This window comes from Xyrauchen texanus, chromosome 4 (genome assembly GCF_025860055.1).
Source record: "Xyrauchen texanus isolate HMW12.3.18 chromosome 4, RBS_HiC_50CHRs, whole genome shotgun sequence".
NCBI lineage: Eukaryota > Metazoa > Chordata > Actinopteri > Cypriniformes > Catostomidae > Xyrauchen > Xyrauchen texanus.
This window is the reverse complement of record NC_068279.1, coordinates 16453882-16475284: the sequence shown is the minus strand read 5'-3', so window position 1 is coordinate 16475284 and position 21403 is coordinate 16453882. Positions and strand designations below refer to the sequence as shown.

General features: G+C 41.3%; 2 protein-coding genes across 3 annotated transcripts in view; one reads left to right on the top strand and one right to left on the bottom strand.

The window, feature by feature from the left end:
- The window catches only part of LOC127637980 (nuclear receptor ROR-beta-like), a 31052-nt gene extending 22915 nt beyond the window's left edge, over positions 1–8137 (top strand). For both annotated transcript variants that reach the window (XM_052119313.1, XM_052119303.1), the window contains exons 4-10: positions 332–751; positions 1340–1461; positions 2374–2506; positions 2657–2764; positions 3737–3847; positions 4546–4658; positions 5002–8137. In XM_052119313.1, the coding sequence (XP_051975273.1) occupies positions 332–751; positions 1340–1461; positions 2374–2506; positions 2657–2764; positions 3737–3847; positions 4546–4658; positions 5002–5160 (1166 nt within the window). In that variant the 3' untranslated portion in view covers positions 5161–8137. The remainder of the gene's footprint in view (positions 1–331; positions 752–1339; positions 1462–2373; positions 2507–2656; positions 2765–3736; positions 3848–4545; positions 4659–5001) is intronic.
- Positions 8138–9162: 1025 nt separating this feature from the next.
- The window catches only part of LOC127637974 (transient receptor potential cation channel subfamily M member 6-like), a 35435-nt gene continuing 23194 nt past the window's right edge, over positions 9163–21403 (bottom strand). Inside the window, exons 27-40 of the mRNA XM_052119290.1 lie at positions 16159–17051; positions 15994–16070; positions 15763–15883; positions 14961–15004; positions 14797–14861; positions 14677–14699; positions 14511–14561; positions 14347–14412; positions 13550–13851; positions 12679–12761; positions 12359–12564; positions 12214–12265; positions 11154–11263; positions 9163–10503 (exon numbers count right to left, since the gene is read on the bottom strand). Coding sequence (XP_051975250.1) covers positions 10436–10503; positions 11154–11263; positions 12214–12265; positions 12359–12564; positions 12679–12761; positions 13550–13851; positions 14347–14412; positions 14511–14561; positions 14677–14699; positions 14797–14861; positions 14961–15004; positions 15763–15883; positions 15994–16070; positions 16159–17051 — 2161 coding nt within the window. The 3' untranslated portion in view covers positions 9163–10435. The remainder of the gene's footprint in view (positions 10504–11153; positions 11264–12213; positions 12266–12358; positions 12565–12678; positions 12762–13549; positions 13852–14346; positions 14413–14510; positions 14562–14676; positions 14700–14796; positions 14862–14960; positions 15005–15762; positions 15884–15993; positions 16071–16158; positions 17052–21403) is intronic.

The following is a 21403-nucleotide window of genomic DNA, read 5'->3' as shown; positions in this document are numbered from 1 at the left end:
ATATGTTTAACATTACATTTTTAACAGCATTACATTTCTAAGGGCAGTTTAGTGTTTTCGGCATCAAGTGGCATCTTCCTGTTTAATAAGTGCAGATTGTAAAAGTTTTAAATTGTATAATATAATGTGTATCAGAATTAATTTGTGGTAATTTCAATTTTAGTTTAGTTAGTTTTGGAGTAATGAAAATGTATTTTATTTTTGTTTTTGTTTTTCCAACTATGCTAGCTTTTATTTTCGTTTCATTTAATGAAAAAGTTTTCATGTAGATTTTAGGTTTTCATTAATGATAATAACACTGATTTGCTTTAATGTGTCCTCTCCCTATCAGCTGTTAAGTTCGGCCGCATGTCTAAGAAGCAAAGGGACTCCCTCTATGCAGAGGTTCAGAAGCACCAGCAGAGGCTGCAGGAGCAGCGGCAGCAGCAGACGGGTGATGCGGAGGCCCTCTCCCGTGTTTACTCCTCCAGCCTCACCAACGGCCTCAGCACCCTCAACCACGAGATCGGAGGCACTTATGCCAATGGTCACGTCATAGACATACCCAAGGGTCAGCAGAATGGTGCTCCCGGAGGCTACTACGGCATGGACTCTACCCAGCCTAGCCCAGATCAGTCTGGACTGGATATGACTGGAATGAAGCAGATCAAACAGGAACCCATATATGATCTAACCCCCGTTCCCAACCTTTTCACCTACGGCTCCTATCCAGACAGCCAGCTAGCACCTGGAGTGTCCATGGGGGAATTAGGTATGATCGACAGTGAGAGGCCCTAGAGTTGCATGATTCATGTACACCATCAGTGTGCCATCAAGTTTGGACACACCTACTCATTCTTTATATTTCTTAACCACATCTTAGAATAATAGTAAACTTGCAAAAATTATGAAATAACAAAAGGAACTATGGGAATTATGTTGTGACCAAAGTAGACACCCATTAACTAGATAACAGCTTTGTACACCCTTTAGATTCTCTCAACCAAATGTATCAAGTTCAAATTAGATTCATATGGTACTATATACATTTGTCTACAAACCTCATTTGAAGCATTTAAGAATAAGTCTTTGAATCGAAAATGTTTTAGAGATCATAAACTTAAATTTAGTCAATTGTGTCCAAACTTTCATAGTGTATGTGTATGTGTGTTAGCAGCCCAAGGCTTGAAGCCATTTTGTTTTTACATGAAACAGCAATAAATGCTTTTTAACCAACAAGTTTGCCTAGTTTGGAAGAAAAAGTGACAAAAATATTGTCAAAATTTAACTTTAGTTGCACTGTAATTAATATTCAATGACAGTCATTACCTGCTTAAAGTTTGGTTGTTCTCATTAACAGACCGAATTGCACAGAACATCATAAAGTCCCACCTGGAGACGTGTCAGTACACAGCAGAGGAGCTACAGCAGCTAGCCTGGCAGACGCATTCCTACGAAGAGGTCAAGATGTACCAAAGCAAGGTGTGAGGTCACTCCCGCAATCATTTTACATGCAGAACACTTCATCTGTCCCACTATCCCACTCCCCTCTTCGTGTTCTTTGTCTTACATTCATTTAGATACGTTTGCACCTATTGCTGACTCTCATTCCTCACTCTTTCACTCCTCTTTGGTCATGCTTAGTTACCTCTTTTTTGTCAGATTGCACGCTTGAGATCAGAGTTCATTAGAGTATCTCAGCCCACCAGAGCTGATCCTATAACCTTTGCACTGATACAGAGAAAAAGAGAAAGAGAAAGAGAGCACTAACGGATTTAGCTAGCAAACACTCAAAGCACAATAGAGTAGGGTGCCAGATGTACTACAAGCCCTCTTCATTTCCCTGTGTCAAATGGATTATGAGTAATTACCGAGAAGCCCTTTGAAATAGTGTCTATGAAGATTCTCTGTACTGGGAGAGAATTGCAGAGCGCACAATGTAATTTGCTGATATCAAATTTTCAGTAGTCTGTGTGCTCTTTTTTGTATTTTTTGTAGCAAATTGCAATGAGTAGTTGGTAGTAACATTTCAAGTATTGTTTTTAAAACTAAATTAAAGGGAGATATCAAAGTATACTCTATTTGGTTTCACTTCACTGATAGGCATACTGTATTTTTGCATGGTATGAATATTAATTATATTAAACATTTTAAATTCTACTGGATATTTTTTATTTATTTTTGTATAAATGTTAAAGATTGTATGATAATAAGATTAAGGGATACATTTTATGTCATTTTAAGCAACAATATTTGAAACAAGGTTTTCAATGCATCAACCAAATAAGCGATTGAAGAATTATTAATAAACAAATTCCAGAAGGATGCACAAATTTGCCAGAACAATACATTGATGACAAGCTTACCCATGAGGTCTATATATGTTTGTTTCAGACACGGGACATGTTGTGGCAGCAGTGTGCTATACAGATCACTCATGCCATTCAGTATGTGGTCGAATTTGCTAAGCGCATCACTGGCTTTATGGAGCTTTGCCAGAACGACCAGATATTACTACTGAAATCAGGTGAGAGGAACAACCTGGGATCGCTATTTTCAAGAATGGAGACTGTGCATCTGAATTATCAATAAACATATTCTAAATTCTCTTTACTGCTTGCTTACTGATTGTTAGAATGTAGTCCTGTGAATATAAAAACACTTCTCTCTCATACAGGTTGTCTTGAAGTTGTGCTGGTCAGAATGTGTCGGGCATTTAACCCTCTAAACAATACGGTTCTGTTTGAGGAAAAATATGGAGGCATGCAGATATTTAAATCTCTGGGTACAACATCATTCACTTCTACAATTTCTGATTTTTTTTCTTTATTTTTTTTAGAAAAGATGTATGGTATAAACATTGTATGACTTTAGCTATACCTTAAAGGTGAAGTGTGTAATTTCTGTGTTTGAACTTTTGTATTGTTTGCGAACAGCTTTCCCCCTAAGCAATACCTTGTCTTCAACTGGTCGAACAAACAGATAGTCCCTGTCCCAAACTCGTGACATTGAGTTTGAGTCAGCTAAAAAGTGTCTTTACAGCTTTACTTAATCCATGTGCATTTGGACAACATGAATATTTTGGTTAACTAAAACTCAGCAGAGGATTTCTAGTTACCAGCATGTTTTGCATTGGACTCAACAGGGAGAGTACATGTTCAAATGAATTGTTATTTTATGTGTCTTTATGCAAGAGGAATATAAGAGGGGAGACTTGTTCATCTTTAATATTTTGTTATGCCGTTATGTGATAAAGAGTGGAGCTTGAGCATAGGTTGAGAGCAAATACATTTTGAGTATTTTACATATTGTTTTAACCATTGAGAATATGTTCAATGAATAAACTATAGCATAATGATCAAGTTACACTCAGTTGCGCTTTCCACCAGCATGTGTTTAGCATGCAAACATTTCCTGTCACTAGCTAGCATATCACTAAAAGAGTTTTATTTGACTTATTTTGACATGAAAAATTGTGTTGGGTTTACTTGATTTAGTTAGATTACCTCTACTTGAAGTAGAAAACTCATTTCAAACATATGAAACCACTGTCCATGTCTGAATCAAGCCAAATAGTTTGTGTGTGTGTGTGTGTGTGTGTGTGTGTGTGTGTAGACACAGTGTTTTCACGTTTCAGAGAATTTAACATTGAAAAAATTACATACTTCACCTTCAATTTATGAAAAACACCAAATTAACTGACAAATTAATGTAAAATGACACGTGCTGTTTCTTTTTCTCCCTCTTTTTCTTGCAGGCTGTGATGATCTGGTCAATGCAGTGTTTGACTTTGCTAAGAGTCTGTGTTCACTGCAGCTAACAGAGGAGGAGATTGCCTTGTTTTCTGCTGCAGTGCTCATTTCTACAGGTCAGGCCTCACTGCAAACCTGCTAACCCCTCAATACTAGCCTGTTAGCTCCGCAACTAAATCATCTCATATCAGTATGGAAAGGAAGAGAAAGTCTTCATTGAGCATTAATGTGTTTAGCTCAACTGGTAAATCATAGCAACACCAAGGTCATGGGTACAACTCCCATTAAACACATACAGTACTGATGAAATGTATAGCTTAATGTACATCAAGTCACTTAGGATGAAAGTGTCTGCTAAATCTCAGTTTAATTTACTGATCTAAGTACACTTGGACACAGTTTTTCTTAGTTGTTGGCAGATAGGATGTTGCAAGATTCTTGGAGAATTTGTCACAGATCTTCTAACTATTTAGGCTGTCTCAATTGCTTCTGTGTCTTTATGTAATCTCATACAGACACAATGTTCAGTGGGGGGGCTTTGTGGGGGCCATGACACATGTTGCAGGGCTCCCTGTTCTTCTGTTGTAATCTCTTCTATTTGCAAAAGTAATGAATGAGTGTCTAAAATGTATATTTTATATGGACACTCTAAAGCTAAAGATATAAATAACCATCTTAAGACAAATGCTTTTGTGAAACATCTTATGTGCCTTAGATTTTTGAAAAGTACTGTATAATGGCAGAATTCTTAATGTTACTGCAGTATTTCCAACAACAAAAAAGATATTAATAGATGATTCTCTTGTGTTTCCAGACCGGCCGTGGTTAATGGAGCCGAGGAAAGTGCAGAAGCTACAAGAGAAAATCTACTTTGCCCTGCAGCACATCATGCAAAAGAACCATCTGGACGAGGACGCGTTGGCCAAGGTATGTCTCTAGTGTCCTTCAAACAGGAATTGATCTGAAACCACCCTGATATAACCCAAATAGATTTTTTGTTTTTATGATGTTAAAGTGATAGTTCAACCATAAATTAAATTCTGTCATAATTACTCACCGTTATGTCTTTCCAAACTCATAAGACTTTCTTGCCTCTGTGGAAGTCAAAGGGAAATTTTGACAGCAGCATCTTTTTTTTCCCATCGAATGAGAGTGAATGGTGGCTAAGGCCAACATATACTTTTGTGTTCCATGGATGGAAAAATGTTTTATGGGTGAACTATTCCACTGTGACCCTTATTCCAATGTACCCCTGTCCTCTTTTCTGCAGTTGATCAGTCGGATCCCCACACTGTCAGCTGTGTGCACCCTCCACACGGAGGAGCTCCAGGCCTTCCAGCAGCTCCATCCAGAGACGGTTAACATGCTCTTCCCCCCCCTCTATAAAGAGCTCTTCAATCCTGACGCCGCTAGCATAATGCCCAAATGACCGAACAAGTTCACACCCAAATTTGGCAAAAAGAACAGGTCTTACATTCAATGATCAATGGGCTGACCCTGGAAGGTGTCATTGACGCTGTTGATGAGCAACGTGTCGCAGCATTCAAGGCATTTTGTCGCCACAAAAAAACAAACACTAGGAATGTCCTGCATTTCAAAAATCCAACTCAATTTCACCGGTACAGTCATAAGAATGTATATATGCGCCAGCAGCAAAAGGCGCCTTCAAATTGACAAGAAATTTACAGACTTTAAGACAATTTAAGCTGTCTTTAAAATTGGGTAAGTTTATTTGCTTGTTTGACTTCTCTTTTTTTATGAAAATGTTTTATATTGAAATAAGGGTGGGGGATTGCGTTCAAAAATGATAAATATGTAGTAATTTCTCTAGTACAAAAGCGGTATTCCAGTATTAAATCTCGTTCTGTTAATATTTTAGTCATAATTTAAAAACAACAGTGGCCTGAAAGGCCCATACCCTGTCTATGTAATTTTTCCTATTTTTTTTTGTAGATGTACTTGTACAGAATTTGTGAAGCTGAAACTAGTATAAGGTTAACAGGGGACTAACTTTGCCTGGCCATGTTTAAAAGCCTTGTCTGGGCTGTATGTATATATGTTTAAAAAGCACCACAACATTAATCCAACAACAAAGGATTGTTGAGGTGGAAAAATTGATAATGGACACTTTTCCATGCAAAAGTACAGAGATATATTTGACAAAAAATTGTATCATGTCAGTCATAGCTGCAATAACAGATACTGTAATGCATTAACTGCTAAAAAACAATCCAGTCAAATGTGACATAATGGGTAGCAATCAGAACTGCAAATCTATAATCCTGTTTGCTCTAAATGCCTCAAAAAACAGTTCTTACTGCCACACTGCAAAAACTAGTACACTAGCATTATGCAGTAACAGTATAGCCCTCTTTCTCTGGAGACATACTAGATACTGTAGCTACTCTAGCAAGCAATCAGCTCTATTAGTTACTGCCACTGACATTTCAAGTCAACTCAACTCTTTTCTGCTGCCTCAATAAAAGATTCTCGTACGCAAGCAATAATGTCAGAAATGTCCAGATCAAGGAGTGATCAATGTATAGTTTAAACACAAATTAATACATCTAAAAATCCCATTATTTTCCATCGAAACCACGTAAACATGAGTTTCAAAGATGTAAAGTATTGTGATAACGCCATCAAGTTAGATTTGGGATTCCTAGTGACGTTCCTGTTTCCTTGACTTGGACTTCTAGTCAAGAAATATTTAAGGAATGTGTACAGGATTTCTATTGGATTAAACCAATCCTAAAAGGGTAAAATGGAATCTTTTAAGAAACACATAAGATTATTCTTTATAAACTGAAATTCTGATTAATCAGTTTGTTTATTCTTTATGCATTTTCTAAGCCATCAAGTTACATTGGGACATGAATAAAATAAGTAATCTGATTTGGGGTTAGGTGATTGGCCAACAAACAATTTTAGCAAAGCAGATGTATATAAGGCTGCATTGACAGAGGTTTTTTAAGCAAGCAGAGAGGTGTTCCCAGTAACTCCTGGGATATACTGCTTAAAAACTATAAAGCTTAATGGTAGTGTAACTGACAATCATCTTTGATCTTTCATTATTTATTCGAATTTCCATTTCTCAGATTTCAGTATAGAACCATTAAGTGTAGCTACTGTATGAAGAGTGCACTGTATATCAGTCATGCACTCAGAGTAAGTCTAAGAAACTTCAAATCATTCTCTGGTGAGTACAGTATGGGTTTGGACTCTCTTGGTCCAATAAAGTACCTTCTCAAACCACCAGATGGAGATGCTGAGTGTCCTACTCCCCTTCTCTTGACTTGTACTAATAGGATCTAAAGCCATATGTCAGTTTGTTATTAAGGAAAAAACATTACAATAACACAAGTCAGGAGTTGACATATTCGGTTTCACCAAACAGTGAATTTTTTATCTCGACGCATTTATATTGTGAAATGCACTTGAAAGCACTTAACTAACATGAAGTAATAACTACAGATACATGGTATGAAATAAATGCACAATTATAGACTGCTGAGAAGCAATCATTTCACCTTTTTCGAGTCCTCCTACTTAACCAAACGCTCTCAGCCCAACTTTAGGGAGTTTCGAGCCCAACTTTATGTCAGTTTCCTGTTCAAGACAATCATTTCTGGGAGCCAATATTTTGGCATCCATCTCAGGGACTTCTCTTTGAATATTTTAATAGAAAGAGAGTACTATTTTAGAAATATGGACATTTTTAGGGAATACAAATCTAATTGCAATGGTTTCTACAAATACGAAACCTACCCAGACAAGGCTTTGGTGTGTGTGTGTGTGTGTGTGTGTGTGTGTGTGTGTGTGTGTGTGTGTGTGTGTGTTTGCCCATCATTGAGAGGCGAAAAAGGCTGAATTCACTGGCTGGCCTTGCCACACTGCATTGCTTGTAGCACGTCCCAGCAAACAGGTAGCTCTCACTCTCTCTCTCTCTGTAAATATCAATGTGCAGCCAAGCACCAGCAGTGGTGCCTATGCTCCAAATTAAAGCATTGTAATTATTAAGCATCTCCTGAAATGAAATGGATTTTATGTAAGTTAGATTATTTATACAGAGCATGAATAAGCTGCTCTCTATCTGTTTCTATGCTCATTACAGAAAATGTATTCAGTCAGAAATCACATTTTAAACTTATGATGAAGGCTGTTTTTGTATTAGACTGTGAATTGAGGGCAAGAGTAATTTGTAACTATATGAGAGGTTCAATATTATTAGGTACTGTAGCAATAACTGGGAGCATTTACTACAGTCATGTTTGCATTGTAAGATTATTTTTATTTTATTATAATTATATTATTATCATTATTATTATTAGCCTATTGTTGTTCAGTTATTCTTGCATGCTGGTTCATAATAATGGAACCTTTGGGCTTTTGTGTTTTCTTATGTGTTTCTGACGGGGGGTGGGGTGGGGTGGGCAGTGGGGTGGGGGGTTGGTGTCATTTTATTCTGAATGTTTCCGGGGAGGTGTTCAGTGTTTAAGACTGACTGCAACACACCCTGCTCATTCTGTTCACATACACACAGACAAACACATATACACACACAATACAGAATTTTTTACTGTAGGAGAAAAAAGGGCACTTACTCAAGTTTACAGAATACTGGTTTGAAGGGATAGTCCACCAAAGAATTAAAAAATTCTGTCATCATTTACTCAACCTCATGCTGATCCAAACCCGTATGACTCTCTTTCTTCCATGGAACACAAAAGGAGATCAGGCACCATTCACTTGCATTGTATGGAAAAAAGATGCAATGAAAGTGAATGGTGACTGAGGCTGACATTCTGTCTAATAACTCCATTTGTGTTCCATGGATAAAAGAAAGCGATATGGGTTTGTAACAACATGAGGGTCAGTAAATAATGTCAGAATTCAAATTTTTGGGCCAACTATCTCTTTATGGCTACTTGCCCTACACTTGAAATGAAGGAAATAAATGTGTGCCTGTGTGTTTGAACTGTGCCCATGTGTGACCACAGACAGCTATGTTCTACTGAAGTTCCTCCAAAACTACTGATTCATAACACACATGATTTATAAATCAGAATGTGTCTGCCTCCCTGGATGAAGAATAAAAAAACAAAGGTAGCATATGTTACCAAAACCCTTAAGACTGTACTTAACGTACAGAAACTTTTTATGTACTAATTAAGTAAAACAAAGCAACATTTTTGTTTTCAAGTGCCATAGCCAGTGTGAAGTGATGCTGAATGGCATACGGGGTAGATGCTTTAATGTATAAGTTGTTTACTTGAGAAGCAATCGAAAAGTGGAATTCAGATGCAAGCATGAATATTCAGACAACCAACTGTTTTTCATGGAGAACAGGGTCTGATTGACAGAACTTTAACACATGTCCACAATACAAGTAAAGCACATGTAGCATGTAGCATGGGGGGTCAGTTAACTTGCCAAGAGTGTGAGTGTGTGTATGTGTGCAAGCTGGATTGTAAAACAGTACATAAGTGAATAGCACTTTGTGTAATGAAGTGAATGTGTGTTTGTATTCGTATGAGTGAGCAGGGGTTTGAGCTTGAGGTGCGAGCATTGTGGAATGGACATGTAAAAGTACTGATAAATCGAGACCATAAGGTGTCTCCTCCACGTTGTACATACTAAATGAAGGACTTAAGTGATTTTTGTTAAATTCTATATTTTATGGCTTTTGTAGACATTTCTTTGTGGGATAAAAAATAAAGAAAATTTTATGGATGCAGTTGCTTCTTCATTATGCTTCGTGTTCAGTCAATTTCCCAGAGGGCAGTTTAAGGCCTTGCATGTTATTCTATTAAATATTTTTATTTATTTACTTTGAAACATAGACCATATATATTTTACACATTTGCTAAACTATGTCCTCAACCTTTATTTTGGTACAGAATAAACAAACTAATAAAAAACAAAAATACAATGGCTGATCTCGAAATTATGAAGTAATGTCCCTTATCAATCAGCATAAAAATAAAGGAGGGAATATATATATATATATATATATATATATATATATATATATATATATATATATATATATATATGTGTGTGTGTGTATATACATACAGTATATCCACGCATTGTCTTATGCAGGGACATATCTAGCTATGAATGTATTTGTAAAGTAGCATTTAGGGCGTTTTTCCCATGACTCACTTCTTGACAGTAATGTGATCAGTGCACTGTGTCACTTTAGAAAATAGTAGCAAATAACATAAATATAAATGTAATGTTCTGTCCTCTTAAAGGAATAGTTCACCCAAACATTTTTATTCTCTCATGATTTATTCACCCTTGTGCCATCCCAGGTGTGAATTACTTTTTTTCTTCTGCAGAACACAAATTAAGATATATAGAAGAATATTTCAGCTCTGTTAGTCCTCACAATGCAAGTGATGCATTGTGCAAGGAGCTTCAAATTTTGGCACCCATTCACTTATATTGTATTGGCATGAGGGTTAGTAAATGATAAGAGAATTTTCATTTTGGGTGAACTAACCCTTTCAGCAGCTCTATACATTTTATACTTTCTTTATATATACTGTATTTCCAGTCTAAATACTGCAAGTATGGATAAGAGGATGAAATACTGTAAGATGTGAACAACAATTTCGCCTGGAGAATGAGCTGTGGGTTAAACAGTCTTTGCAAATTCTCTGTGGACATGACGAAGTTTACTTGCAGGTCAGAAGTTAAACTGTGCTGCTCGCCACATCAAAGGCAGGAACTGACTTCCTCTGGCTGATGCTCTTCCTCAAATCTGAAGAGCCAAACACAATATACACACAATTGCAATCTATTTTCATAATTTATCACAGAGAGTTACTTTTCTTAAGATCCTAAATGAAATCTGTGGATTTAACATTAATAATTTGTTTTGATTTGATGTGGTTCTTGGAGAGAGAGAAAAACAAAGCACCTTTGAAATATCAAACAAATGTGGCGGAGTGGTTTTCGTTTGTTTGTTTATTTTTTATCCCCATACTTCTGAAGAAAAGCCTCCCTCTTGATACAAACAACAGGCATCTCATATGTTTTCCATGAGACAGTAATTAATATCTAATCAAAGTCAACACTCTCCAACGCACAGTTAACTATTAAATATGTAATCAAAGAGAACACTCCACATGCCACAAAGGAAACCACGCCCCTCTTTGCATGCCTTTGCTGTCATGGAAATGCAATAATCTCTGCCTCATTAGAATTTTTAATTATTATTTTTTCACCGAAACCTTCTGGCTTAATTAGACTGCTTTTCCTGTTTATTTTATTCGTTTTTTAAACTGCTACTTTAACTACCAAATGTAAAGTTGGAAACATGGAGGTAAGCCATGTGTATGCATTTAGACCTGCCATGGCAGAAAATAAAATTATACTGAAACTGACGTTCACCTGTGAGTGTTACCTCACCTGAGAGACCAAGCTTCTTACAGCAGGAGTTGCAGGTGTGCTTGAGAACAAAGCTCTGGATTGCATAATCACCCAAATTGGCAGGTCCAAACGCCATCTCTCCAGCAGAGCTACAACAGGAGCAAAGTTTACTTATTTGCAGATTAAACAAAAGTATTAAGAAGTCATTGATTTCCTCACAATTTTAGCAAATATGGCCTTGTTCACACCTGGTATTAAAAGAATATTATGGTTTCAATACAAGTTAAGCTCAATCGACAGCATTTGTGGCTTAATATTGATTGTTGATTAACACACTGATTAACAAATAATTTCGACTTGTCCTTCCTTTTATTTTAAAATAAATAAATAAATTGAGGTAAAGTTACAGTGAGGCACTTACAATTGAATAGGAATGGGGATCTGCTTTTTCGTGTCTTTATTTAAGAGGGACAAGTTAAAATAAATGCATGTGGTAATCAACATTATGCCTCCAAATGTCTCATTTGAGCTAATCTTGAATTGAACCCAGAATATTCCTTTAAAATCTGTCTTGGATGATCCGATCCCAATTGGTCAGATGTTTACTGTTTATACCTGGTATTAACAAATGCGCCTCATGTGACCACTTGTAATCAGATTTTGAGAGGAGGGGCTCTGATTTTGTGACTATGTTCCTTATGTACTACATCTGTGTCTGCATGCTTAAAGCATGAGAAAAAAGCTCAAAAAGTCAGGATTTTGTAAATCAGTAGATAAAAGCATAAATTAGCAGGCAAGTATGAAGTTTTACTTATCTAACATCACTGTTTCTTGCATTTAGTCACTAATAACAGTCTCAATGAGCACTCATTATAACATCAAATCTGGCCCAAAAGTTATTGATCAGGGGTGTCACTGTCCTTTTCTGCATATTGCTGCCCCCTTTGGCAAATTGCGGCAGTGTTTTGTGGGCCGTTCTCATCACACAGCTTATTTGTGGCCCATTCTACCAGGAAAAGTCCTGGTTCTCCCGATGGCCAATCCGCCCCTGCCAGGTGTAAATGTTAATATGTACTTGCAAAAGAGGGCACATGCATACCTTTGATCATCAACTCTGATCAATGAGGGGTCTGTGAGGTCCACTCCTACTCCTTCAGCCAAACAAAAAATTAAACAAAGTCATTTTACTTTACAATGGAATCATTAGATAATTATACAGTCTCTCATAGTAAGCATATCAATACCTTGTAGATCTAACACTAGCAGCTCTTTGTTGGTGTACTCATATGTCCAGTGAGAGAAAGCTAGCATTGCCTCCTCTAGGCCAGAAGAGGGAGAAATTTCCTCTCCTGTGTTATTGTTGTATTTCCTGAAATGACCGCTCATGTTCTTCTCTATAGTCAACCACTGACTGTCTGAGTTCCAGTGCAACAAGGAGACATCCAGAAACCTGCACATATACACATGCGTAGAGTTAAACTCGTATGCACATAGTGACGGTAAAATCAATCTCTCATCAGCACAGTGATTGAATCATAACTGGTTGTTTGAGGGTTTGACTGACCTGGAACTGTATTGCACACTGCTTGGTTTCACTTGGTTGAATCTCTGCATGAGTTTCTGTGCTGCTCTCTGTTGTTGGATCTCCTATGAGTTGGAGGGGTCAATAGTCAATAATTTGCAATAAATTGTTCTAACTTCAACCACATGCCTCAACCATCAACCATCACTTACAGTACCTTTAATGCTTTATGTCAACATATAATGTTTAAACCTATTGCATTAATGTATCATGATGCATTGATCTAGTAATGAAAATGAAATGCATTAAAAAGAGAATTTAAAGCGTTAGTTCACCCAAAACATTTTATTCTCTCATGATTTGCTCACCCTCATGCCATCCCAGATGTGTATGAATTTCTTTCTTCTGCAGAACACAAATGAAGACTTTTAGTAGAATATCTCAGCTCTGTAGGTCCATACAATGCAAGTGAATGGGTTCCAACATTTTTAAGCTCCAAAATCCACATAAAGGGATCACAAAAGTAATCCATATGACTCCAGTGGTTAAATGCATATCTTCAGATGTGGCATGATAGGTGTGGGTGAGGAACAGATCAATATTTAAGTCATTGATCTGTTTCTATCCCACGTCTATCATATTTCTTTGGAAGATATGGATTTAGAGTCGTCTGGAGTACTTTTATGTTGCCCTTATGTGGATTTTGTAACTTCAGAATGTTGGGACCCATTCACTTTGCACTGTATGGACCTACAGAGCTGAGGTATTCTTCAAAAAATCTTAATTTGTGTTCTGCAGAAGAAAGAAAATCATACACATCAGGAATGGCATGAGGGTGAGTAATCAAAAATAATCATCAGCAAATATTTACACCCCTGCTGTTCATAATTCAATCTAAATGACAAGAACGTACCCGCAGACAGAGATGAAGGGAAGTGCTGGTCGGGAAAACTTTCTGCCAGATTCGGACCACCTCTGGCCTGAAGGCTTTCATCACATACACTGAGCCAAGTTTCAACACATCGCCCTCAGCCCAGGTACACACCACCTTTGTGGCCCTCCGCAGACCTCCATCCAGCACCTCCTGGTGAGCTAACGGCTGCAGAACAGCTGTACGCCCGTGCTGAAGCCAGGTGGAGATGCTGGAGGACTGCTCTCCATGTGAGGACCCTGCTTCTGTCTCCTCCAGTGTATAAATACAGACCTCAATGCCACCTGAATACAGAGCAGAGGATATCTAGGACATCTTTCACACTAGTTTAATAAGACTAGATCAATTATATTATATCATATGTAGATCTATTAAATATTAAATGTATTATGTAAGGGTTAATATACTGTCCAGACAACTTTTATTATGTGAAAGGAAACAAACTACAGAGTGCTATGCAGAGAGACATAAAATGTAGGAAATTAGTTGCCAGGAACAAGTCAATTATACAGTTTAGCTGTAATTATACAAATATGACAAATATAATATTGACCATATGATGCAGGGATTGACCAACCTGACAAATTCAGAGAGCTGCTTAATAGAATATGATATTAACATTTAGTTTTTAAACTTGGCTTTCCCTTTACCTTGACATGTTTCACCAGACCGTCTAAGATTGTGCTGTCTGTCTGTTAATTACTCAGGTCTCTTTCAATAATTTGAAATAATAATTTAACAATCATGGATTATAATCACAGACTGTTCAAAAATCTTACCCAATAAAGACACAGGGGTAAATGGTATAGAGTGAGCCAGTCTCATTAGGTTGTTCCTTTCCATTGCTGGAGCAATAAAACAAAAATTACCAAAGGAGATCAAAGGCCATATGTATACAAAGTTGCAACAAAATGTTTCATATTAGAAAAGTCCAGTTACTCACCTGAGTAGTGCTGGCCTAAATCTTCTTTAAATTTGAATGTAGAGCTCCTTACTGACATCATACATAAATAAAGCACAAATGGAAAAACAGAGTACAAATATTTCCTTTCTGAAATAAAAATGATAACAGCATAAATGAGTAATGGTAAATAGTATAAGTTAATTACCCTCTGGCATCATACTGCATACCCTATGAAAGGTAGAAAAGATTTACAGTTAGCAAGCCAAATGCTGTTAGAATATTTTCCTGTGGTCAATTAAAATGTGTCAAATCAAATCCCACTTACGAGGGTCTTTGACCGATAGACCTGGTCCAGCTGCTGAGCAGTGACTGACCAGGACTCACTGTGTTCTGAGGAGAGACAATGACATTCGGCCATCAAATGTCTGACAAAACAGGAAAAAATTATTGAACACACATTCATGATGTGTGTATTAAAGGTGAACTTACCAGCCATGATGGGGCCAATTTTGTGAAATCTACTTGATCATCATCTAAAAAAAAATGACCAAAAAAGAAGAATTCAAAATTCTGTACAGTTTTCTATCTATCTATCTATCTATCTATCTATCTATCTATCTATCTATCTATCTATCTATCTATCTATCTATCTATCCATCCATCCATCCATCCATCCATCCATCCATCCATCCATCTATCTATCTATCTTATCTTATCTTATCTTATCTAGCTAGCTAAATGGCCAAATATTACAGAAGAAATCTGCAGCTTGTTTAACTTTATTGAGAAAAGAATACCTCTACTTTTCGTGTGACAAATTAGTAATTCGTTTACATCAAATTGGATAGATAGTGAAATTATTCCATTTAGCTAGATATTTTAGAGTGGACTGTAGAGGAAATCTCCAACTGTACTGAACAAATATGATGTCATATGGTGAGCAGGTAATGGAAAAGGACCACAGGTGGGCACAACACTGGACCACGAAGAAATGGAGATGGCGAGTCATGCCACTCACATCCAGCTCGCGACGCAACCTCCATCTTTTCACCCAAGACCACAAACAAATCCGCTGAGTCTGATTCTTTAAAGACTCAGAACGGAGTTCCAACCACATCAACGGCAGCGCTCCCGTACATCCATTTTTGAACAGAAAACGTACAGAAACTGTTGCATGTGTGAACAGCAGATTTACCAGTTAAGGCAATCCAATGTTTCTACTGCAATGGACCAGGTTGCATGTGTGAAAGGGGCTACTGTAAATATGTAATATGGATGACAAATTACATACTCAGTTGGGTGAGACTGACAGAGGTTCTGAATCGCCGATCAAATAGACCCTTTACTTTTCTCTTCACTTTCCTGCGTGGGTCAAACTCATGCGTGCATCCTCGTGTTTCATCTTGTTTTACCTATGAGGAGAGAACATTGGACCACATAACAATGACCTTAATGGAAGAAGACCAGTAGGGCTGTGAAATTTCTAAAGTTTAAGTAAAACAGAAATAGCATGTTTACTTACATTCTCAGAGGTTCCTGATCTAGTCTTTACAGACTTTCTACCAAATGACCTTTGCCTCTTAAAGATCTTAGATAACCCTACAACCACATACACAAACTGATCATTATACAGATTCTGAAATTGGCACTCATTTAGTATGCAGTTCATAACATGTTTCCATACTACCTCTCTGCTCATTGCTATGGTGGGGAGGCGAAACTGTCTGTCTACCGGTTTGTTCTGATGTTGCTCTGTCAGGCATGGCCATAGTCTCCACACTGGCAGACAGCGAGCGGCTCTGCTCAAAATCAAAGGCAAATTTCCTGCCTAAAAGTCCTTGAGCTTTAGCAAAAGGCCCACCAATATCGAGTCTATAGAATGCTGGGTTTCTAATGCCCACTGCTCGAGCGCCATCTCTCTGGGTGTCAGAAAGCAGGAATGTGTGACTGGATGCTCTGGATATCCTGTTAAAATCTTCCTCATCATCCTCTTCCTCCATGGTGGGAGAACTGGTGCGTGATGGTTCCTCTGACCCATATATTCCCTTGTCTCTCCATCCAACATATAGGTGAGGCAAAGATCCATGTGAGAGGTGACAGTCTATCGATACACCTTCCCTTGAATCACTTCGTTGAAGAGGCCACCTAAATCCATCATCTTCTTCCTCAGGGTTTCCCATCATGGACTTGCCCTTGAACTCAAACCCAGCACTGGCTCCTGGTGGCACCTCTAGAGAAGGTCTCTGCCTGCAAGGGCCCAAGCCACGGAGAAGGGAAGGGGGAGTGCTGCGGTAGTGTTTTGGGGATGGAAGGGCCTGGCTGGGTGCGACACTTCCACCAATGCGGAGGCAGCAGCTATGGGATAATTGCTCGTGACGACATGTAATTTGCTGGCTCCGACCAAGGCGGGCCACCTCTTGCTGCTGATTGTCTGAGGCGGACAGGTAGTTAAGAGTGTCCACAGCCAAAGCTGACAAGTCCTGCAATTGACCCAAGTGATTGTCTAAAGTGCACATGTTGTCGTGGATTATATTAACCTTCTCAGCAACCTCAACTAATACTCCAGCCATCTCCTCAGCCCTAGGAACAATCATCATAGACACAAAATTACAGCTTACTCCATCCGTCTAAGAAATAACAGATAAACCAAAATGTACAGTTATAACTAGATATACTTTTACGGCTGTCAATCACATATATTTCATATTGAAAAATATAAAACCTATTTTAATATATAAAATATTTGATCAAATTAATTACATGATATGCAGATTAATCAAATGAATCATAAATATTCACATATATCAATACTTGCTGAAAAAGGCACTAAAATTAAGATCATTTAAAAATATGACTATTGTGGCAGACAAGTACTGTAAATGCACTGTATATACATTGCAAAAAGTGGCTTTATACATCACAATATTTTTTTTATTTTCATGTCATTGAACATAAGCCATTTTATAATCGAGTTTGTCAATCTGTCCGAGGTATATTTTTGTCTGCGCTATTTTTTTACTTCTTATGTTGCTGCATTGAATCTTATGTGTAATTATGAAAAAAGTTTTTCACATTATTTATCTATGATTAATTTTATTTAATTGAGATGGGGCAATAACAATCTGAATAGTTGGTATAACAAGGAATAACTCATTCTGTCACTCACTCGAAGTTGTACCTATGTAGTGACACTAGGGGTCTCTCTTGAGAGCCTCGGTTACCTCTTATCTTTGAGAAAAGGCCAATGAGATTTGGTGAACAGAATTTGCATGCCCCTCCCCTGGATATACTTGTATAAAAGGAGGGAAGCGTGCATCTGTTCTGACAGATTTTTTCTGCGTTTCAGTGAGCTGAATAAATCCACTGCTGTTCCACTCACCACTACAACAGCGTATGCTGTTGGAGATACGGCGCAAATCAGCGGCTTTTCTCTTCTCTGCACCCCAGTGCAGACTACGCCCCTGGACACTTCGACAGCCAGCTAAAAGAGTTTTACTCTCTAAAAGAGTTTATTGCTCTGAAAGAGCAAGCACTTGGACATTGAACGTCTTTTTAAAGATGCGTCTTTTTCAAGATGCCTCTCCGTCCTTGTGTTATTCCTGGACAGCGCAGAAACACACACATACTGTGTATTAAAAGAGTTATTTCCTTTAAAAGAGTGAATTTCTCTAAAAGAGCAAAACACAGCGCCGTTGAACGTCCTTTTCAAGACGCGTCTTTTTCAAGATGACCTTCCGCCCCTGTGTTGTTCCTGGATGCGGTAGAAGCCTCTCTGCTTCAGACGGCCACAGGCGCTGTCTTGTGTGTTTGGGCCGCGATCACACCGAGGCAGCGTTTGTGGATGGTTCATGTTCTCACTGCGAGAACATGACCATGACCACGTTGCGGTCGCGGCTTGCTTTCAACAGAAAGCCGCGACCGCAACAACTTGCTTTCAACAGAAAGCAAGCCACCCCAGCTGCACCCCGCATTGTTCCTTCTTCCCACGGGATTGAGGACGATGCGGTTGGCGCTGGGGGCGATTTGGGGGCGGCAGCGGGTGCAGTTTCACCAGGTAGCCCCCCGCGAACCTCCCGTTCCCCAACATGCTCGCTGGTCCCCGTCCACGCTCGCGGCGATAGCGGCTCGCCTCACGGCCTGGCTGTCTATCCTCCCGAGCCCGAAGCAGATGAGCTCGCCGCCGCATCGGAGAGTGTGATGTCTGATGCCGAGGACTCCCCTGGACTGCCGCCTTCGGGCCAGCAGGCCCAGGCTGAGGCACGCTCAGATGTCTGACATGCTTTCCCGGGCCGCCGTGAGCGTGGGGTTGGATTGGAACCCTCCATCCTCCCCACAGCCTTCACGGTTGGATGACTGGTTCCTGGGGGCAGCGCGCAGTTCGCGGCCACGCATCCCCCGGTCCCGTTTTTCCCGGAGGTGCATGACGAGCTGACGTCTACGTGGAGAGCCCCGCTCTCCGCTCGTCTAGGTGCCACCCGCTCCACTCTCACCACCCTCGACGGCGGAGAGCGCCACGGATACGGGGCGATTCCCCAGGTCGATAGGGCAGTTGCGTACCATCTATGCCCCGGTAGCCCTACCTCCTGGCGTGGCCGCCCCGTACTCCCATCCAAGCCCTGTAGGACAACATCCTCGCTCAACGCGAAGGCCTACAGTGCGGCTGGACGCGCTGCCTCCGCCCTGCATGCGATGGCCCTCCTGCAAGTCCACCAGGCCAAAGCACTCAGAAGCATGCACGGGGTGGACCTGATCCTGATGTGCTGCAGGAACTGCGCTCAGCGACCGACCTCGCCCTGAGAGCGACGAAGGCCACAGCGCAGGCACTCGGACAGGCGATGGCCACCCTAGTGGTCCAGGAATGCCATCTCTGGCTCAATCTGGTCGAGATGCGTGAGGCTGACAAGAACCGCTTCCTGGACACACCTGTCTCCCAGATTGGCCTTTTCGGCGACACCGTCGAGGACTTCGCCCAACAGTTCTCCGCGGTGAAGAAGCAGACGGAGGCCATCTCTCACATCATGCCACGCTGCACACCTGCCGCTATGGGCCCTGCCCCGTCTGCTCGCCGAGGGCATCCCCCTGCGGCGAGGAAACCAGCTCCTGCTCCCCCCAACCCGGGCCTAGCTCTCAGCCCCAACGTCGAGCACCCCGCAGGCGGCGTACGCCCCCTGTCTCATGAACCCCCTCTAGGACCCGGAAGGCTCCCAAGCGTGACCGTGGTACCCACATTCTCAATAAAAGAGCTATTTCCTTTGCCTCTGGGTCACCTGGCCCGCAAATGCCGTTCTCACGGCAATGTGCTTTCAGATTACGACAGTCCCAGTACACCGGACGCGGCGATCCCGCCTTCCGCCTGCTCATGACTGTCTCCCGGCCGGCCGGCTCAGATGAGTCCAGAGGACGCCGACGTCGGACCTCCTCCTCAGTCACGAATCCGCCCCCTGCCGGGCGCGCGGAGCAAGGTAAGTGCTTTGAGTCTATTCTCAGCACCTCAGCCTCAGGCCGCAACGAAGCCGCCCGACGCTGCATTACCTGTTCCGCCCCGCTGCGAGGCCCCGCCGGGTACGTCCAAAATACTCGTCCCTTTTGTGCCCCTAGCGCAGAGCTGGGAAGCGTGGCTTTCGCTTCCCAACGCATCACGCTGGCTGCACCGGACCATTCAACTCGGTTACACAATTCAGTTTGCCCGGCTCTCGCCCCCCTTCAGGGGCATGCGCTTTTCCGCAGTACACGGCGAGCATGCCTGTTCCCTGCGCACGGAAATCGCGAACCTCTTAGCCAAGGGCGCGGTAGAGCCCGTCCCTCCAACCGAAATGAAGAAGGGTTTCTACAGCCCTTACTTCATTGTACCCAAGAAAGGCGGTGGCTTACGACCAATCCTGGACCTGCGAGTTTTCAATCGGGCCTTGTTAAAACTCCCGTTCAAAATGCTCACGCAGAGAAATATTCTGGCTGGCGTTCAGCATCTAGATTGGTTCGCAGCGGTAGACCTGAAGGACGCGTACTTCCACGTCTCAATTCTGCCACGACACCGACCCTTCTTACGGTTCGCGTTCGACGGCCAGGCTTTTCAGTACAAAGTCCTCCCCTTCGGCCTGTCTCTGTCCCCTCGCGTCTTCACGAAGGTCGCAGAGGCGGCCCTTGCCCCGCTACGAGTAGCCGGCATCCGCATTCTCAACTGGCTCATCCTAGCACACTCTCGAGAGTTACTATGCACACACAGAGATGTGCAAGGTCAGGGAGGACGAGGAGCAAGTCACGCTAGTGGCCCCCTATTGGCCCACTCGGACTTGGTTCTCGGAACTCAGGCTTCTCGCGACAGCTCCTCCGTGGCGAATTCCCCTGAGAAAGGACCTCCTCTCTCAGGGACGGGGCATGCTCTGGCACCCGCGCCCAGACCTCTGGAACCTCCACGTCTGGTCCCTGGACGGGATGCGGAAGAGCTAGCCGGCTTACCGGCGACCATTGTGAATACAATCAACCAAGCCAGAGCCCCCTCTACCAGGCACCTTTACGCCCTAAAGTGGCGTTTGTTCGCAGATTGGTGTTCTTCCCGAACTGAAGACCTGCAGAGATGCGCGATCGGGTCAGTGCTCCTGTTCCTACAGGAGAGGCTGGACAGGAGGTTGTCCCCGTCCACCCTCAAGGTGTATGTTGCCGCCATTGCCGCCCACCACGATCCTGTAGACGGCAAGTCTTTGGGTAAGCACGACCTGATCCTGAGGTTCCTGAGGGGCGCCCGGAGGTTGAATCCCTCCCGGCCAGGCCTAGTTCCCTCCTGGGATCTCTCGGTAGTCTTGGCAGGACTCCAGAGACCTCCCTTTGAGCCGCTTGAATCAACTGGACTCAGGGCCCTCTCTCTTAAGACGGCCCTGCTGATCGCGCTCGCCTCTATCAAGAGGGTCAGGGACCTGCAAGCGTTCTCTGTCAGC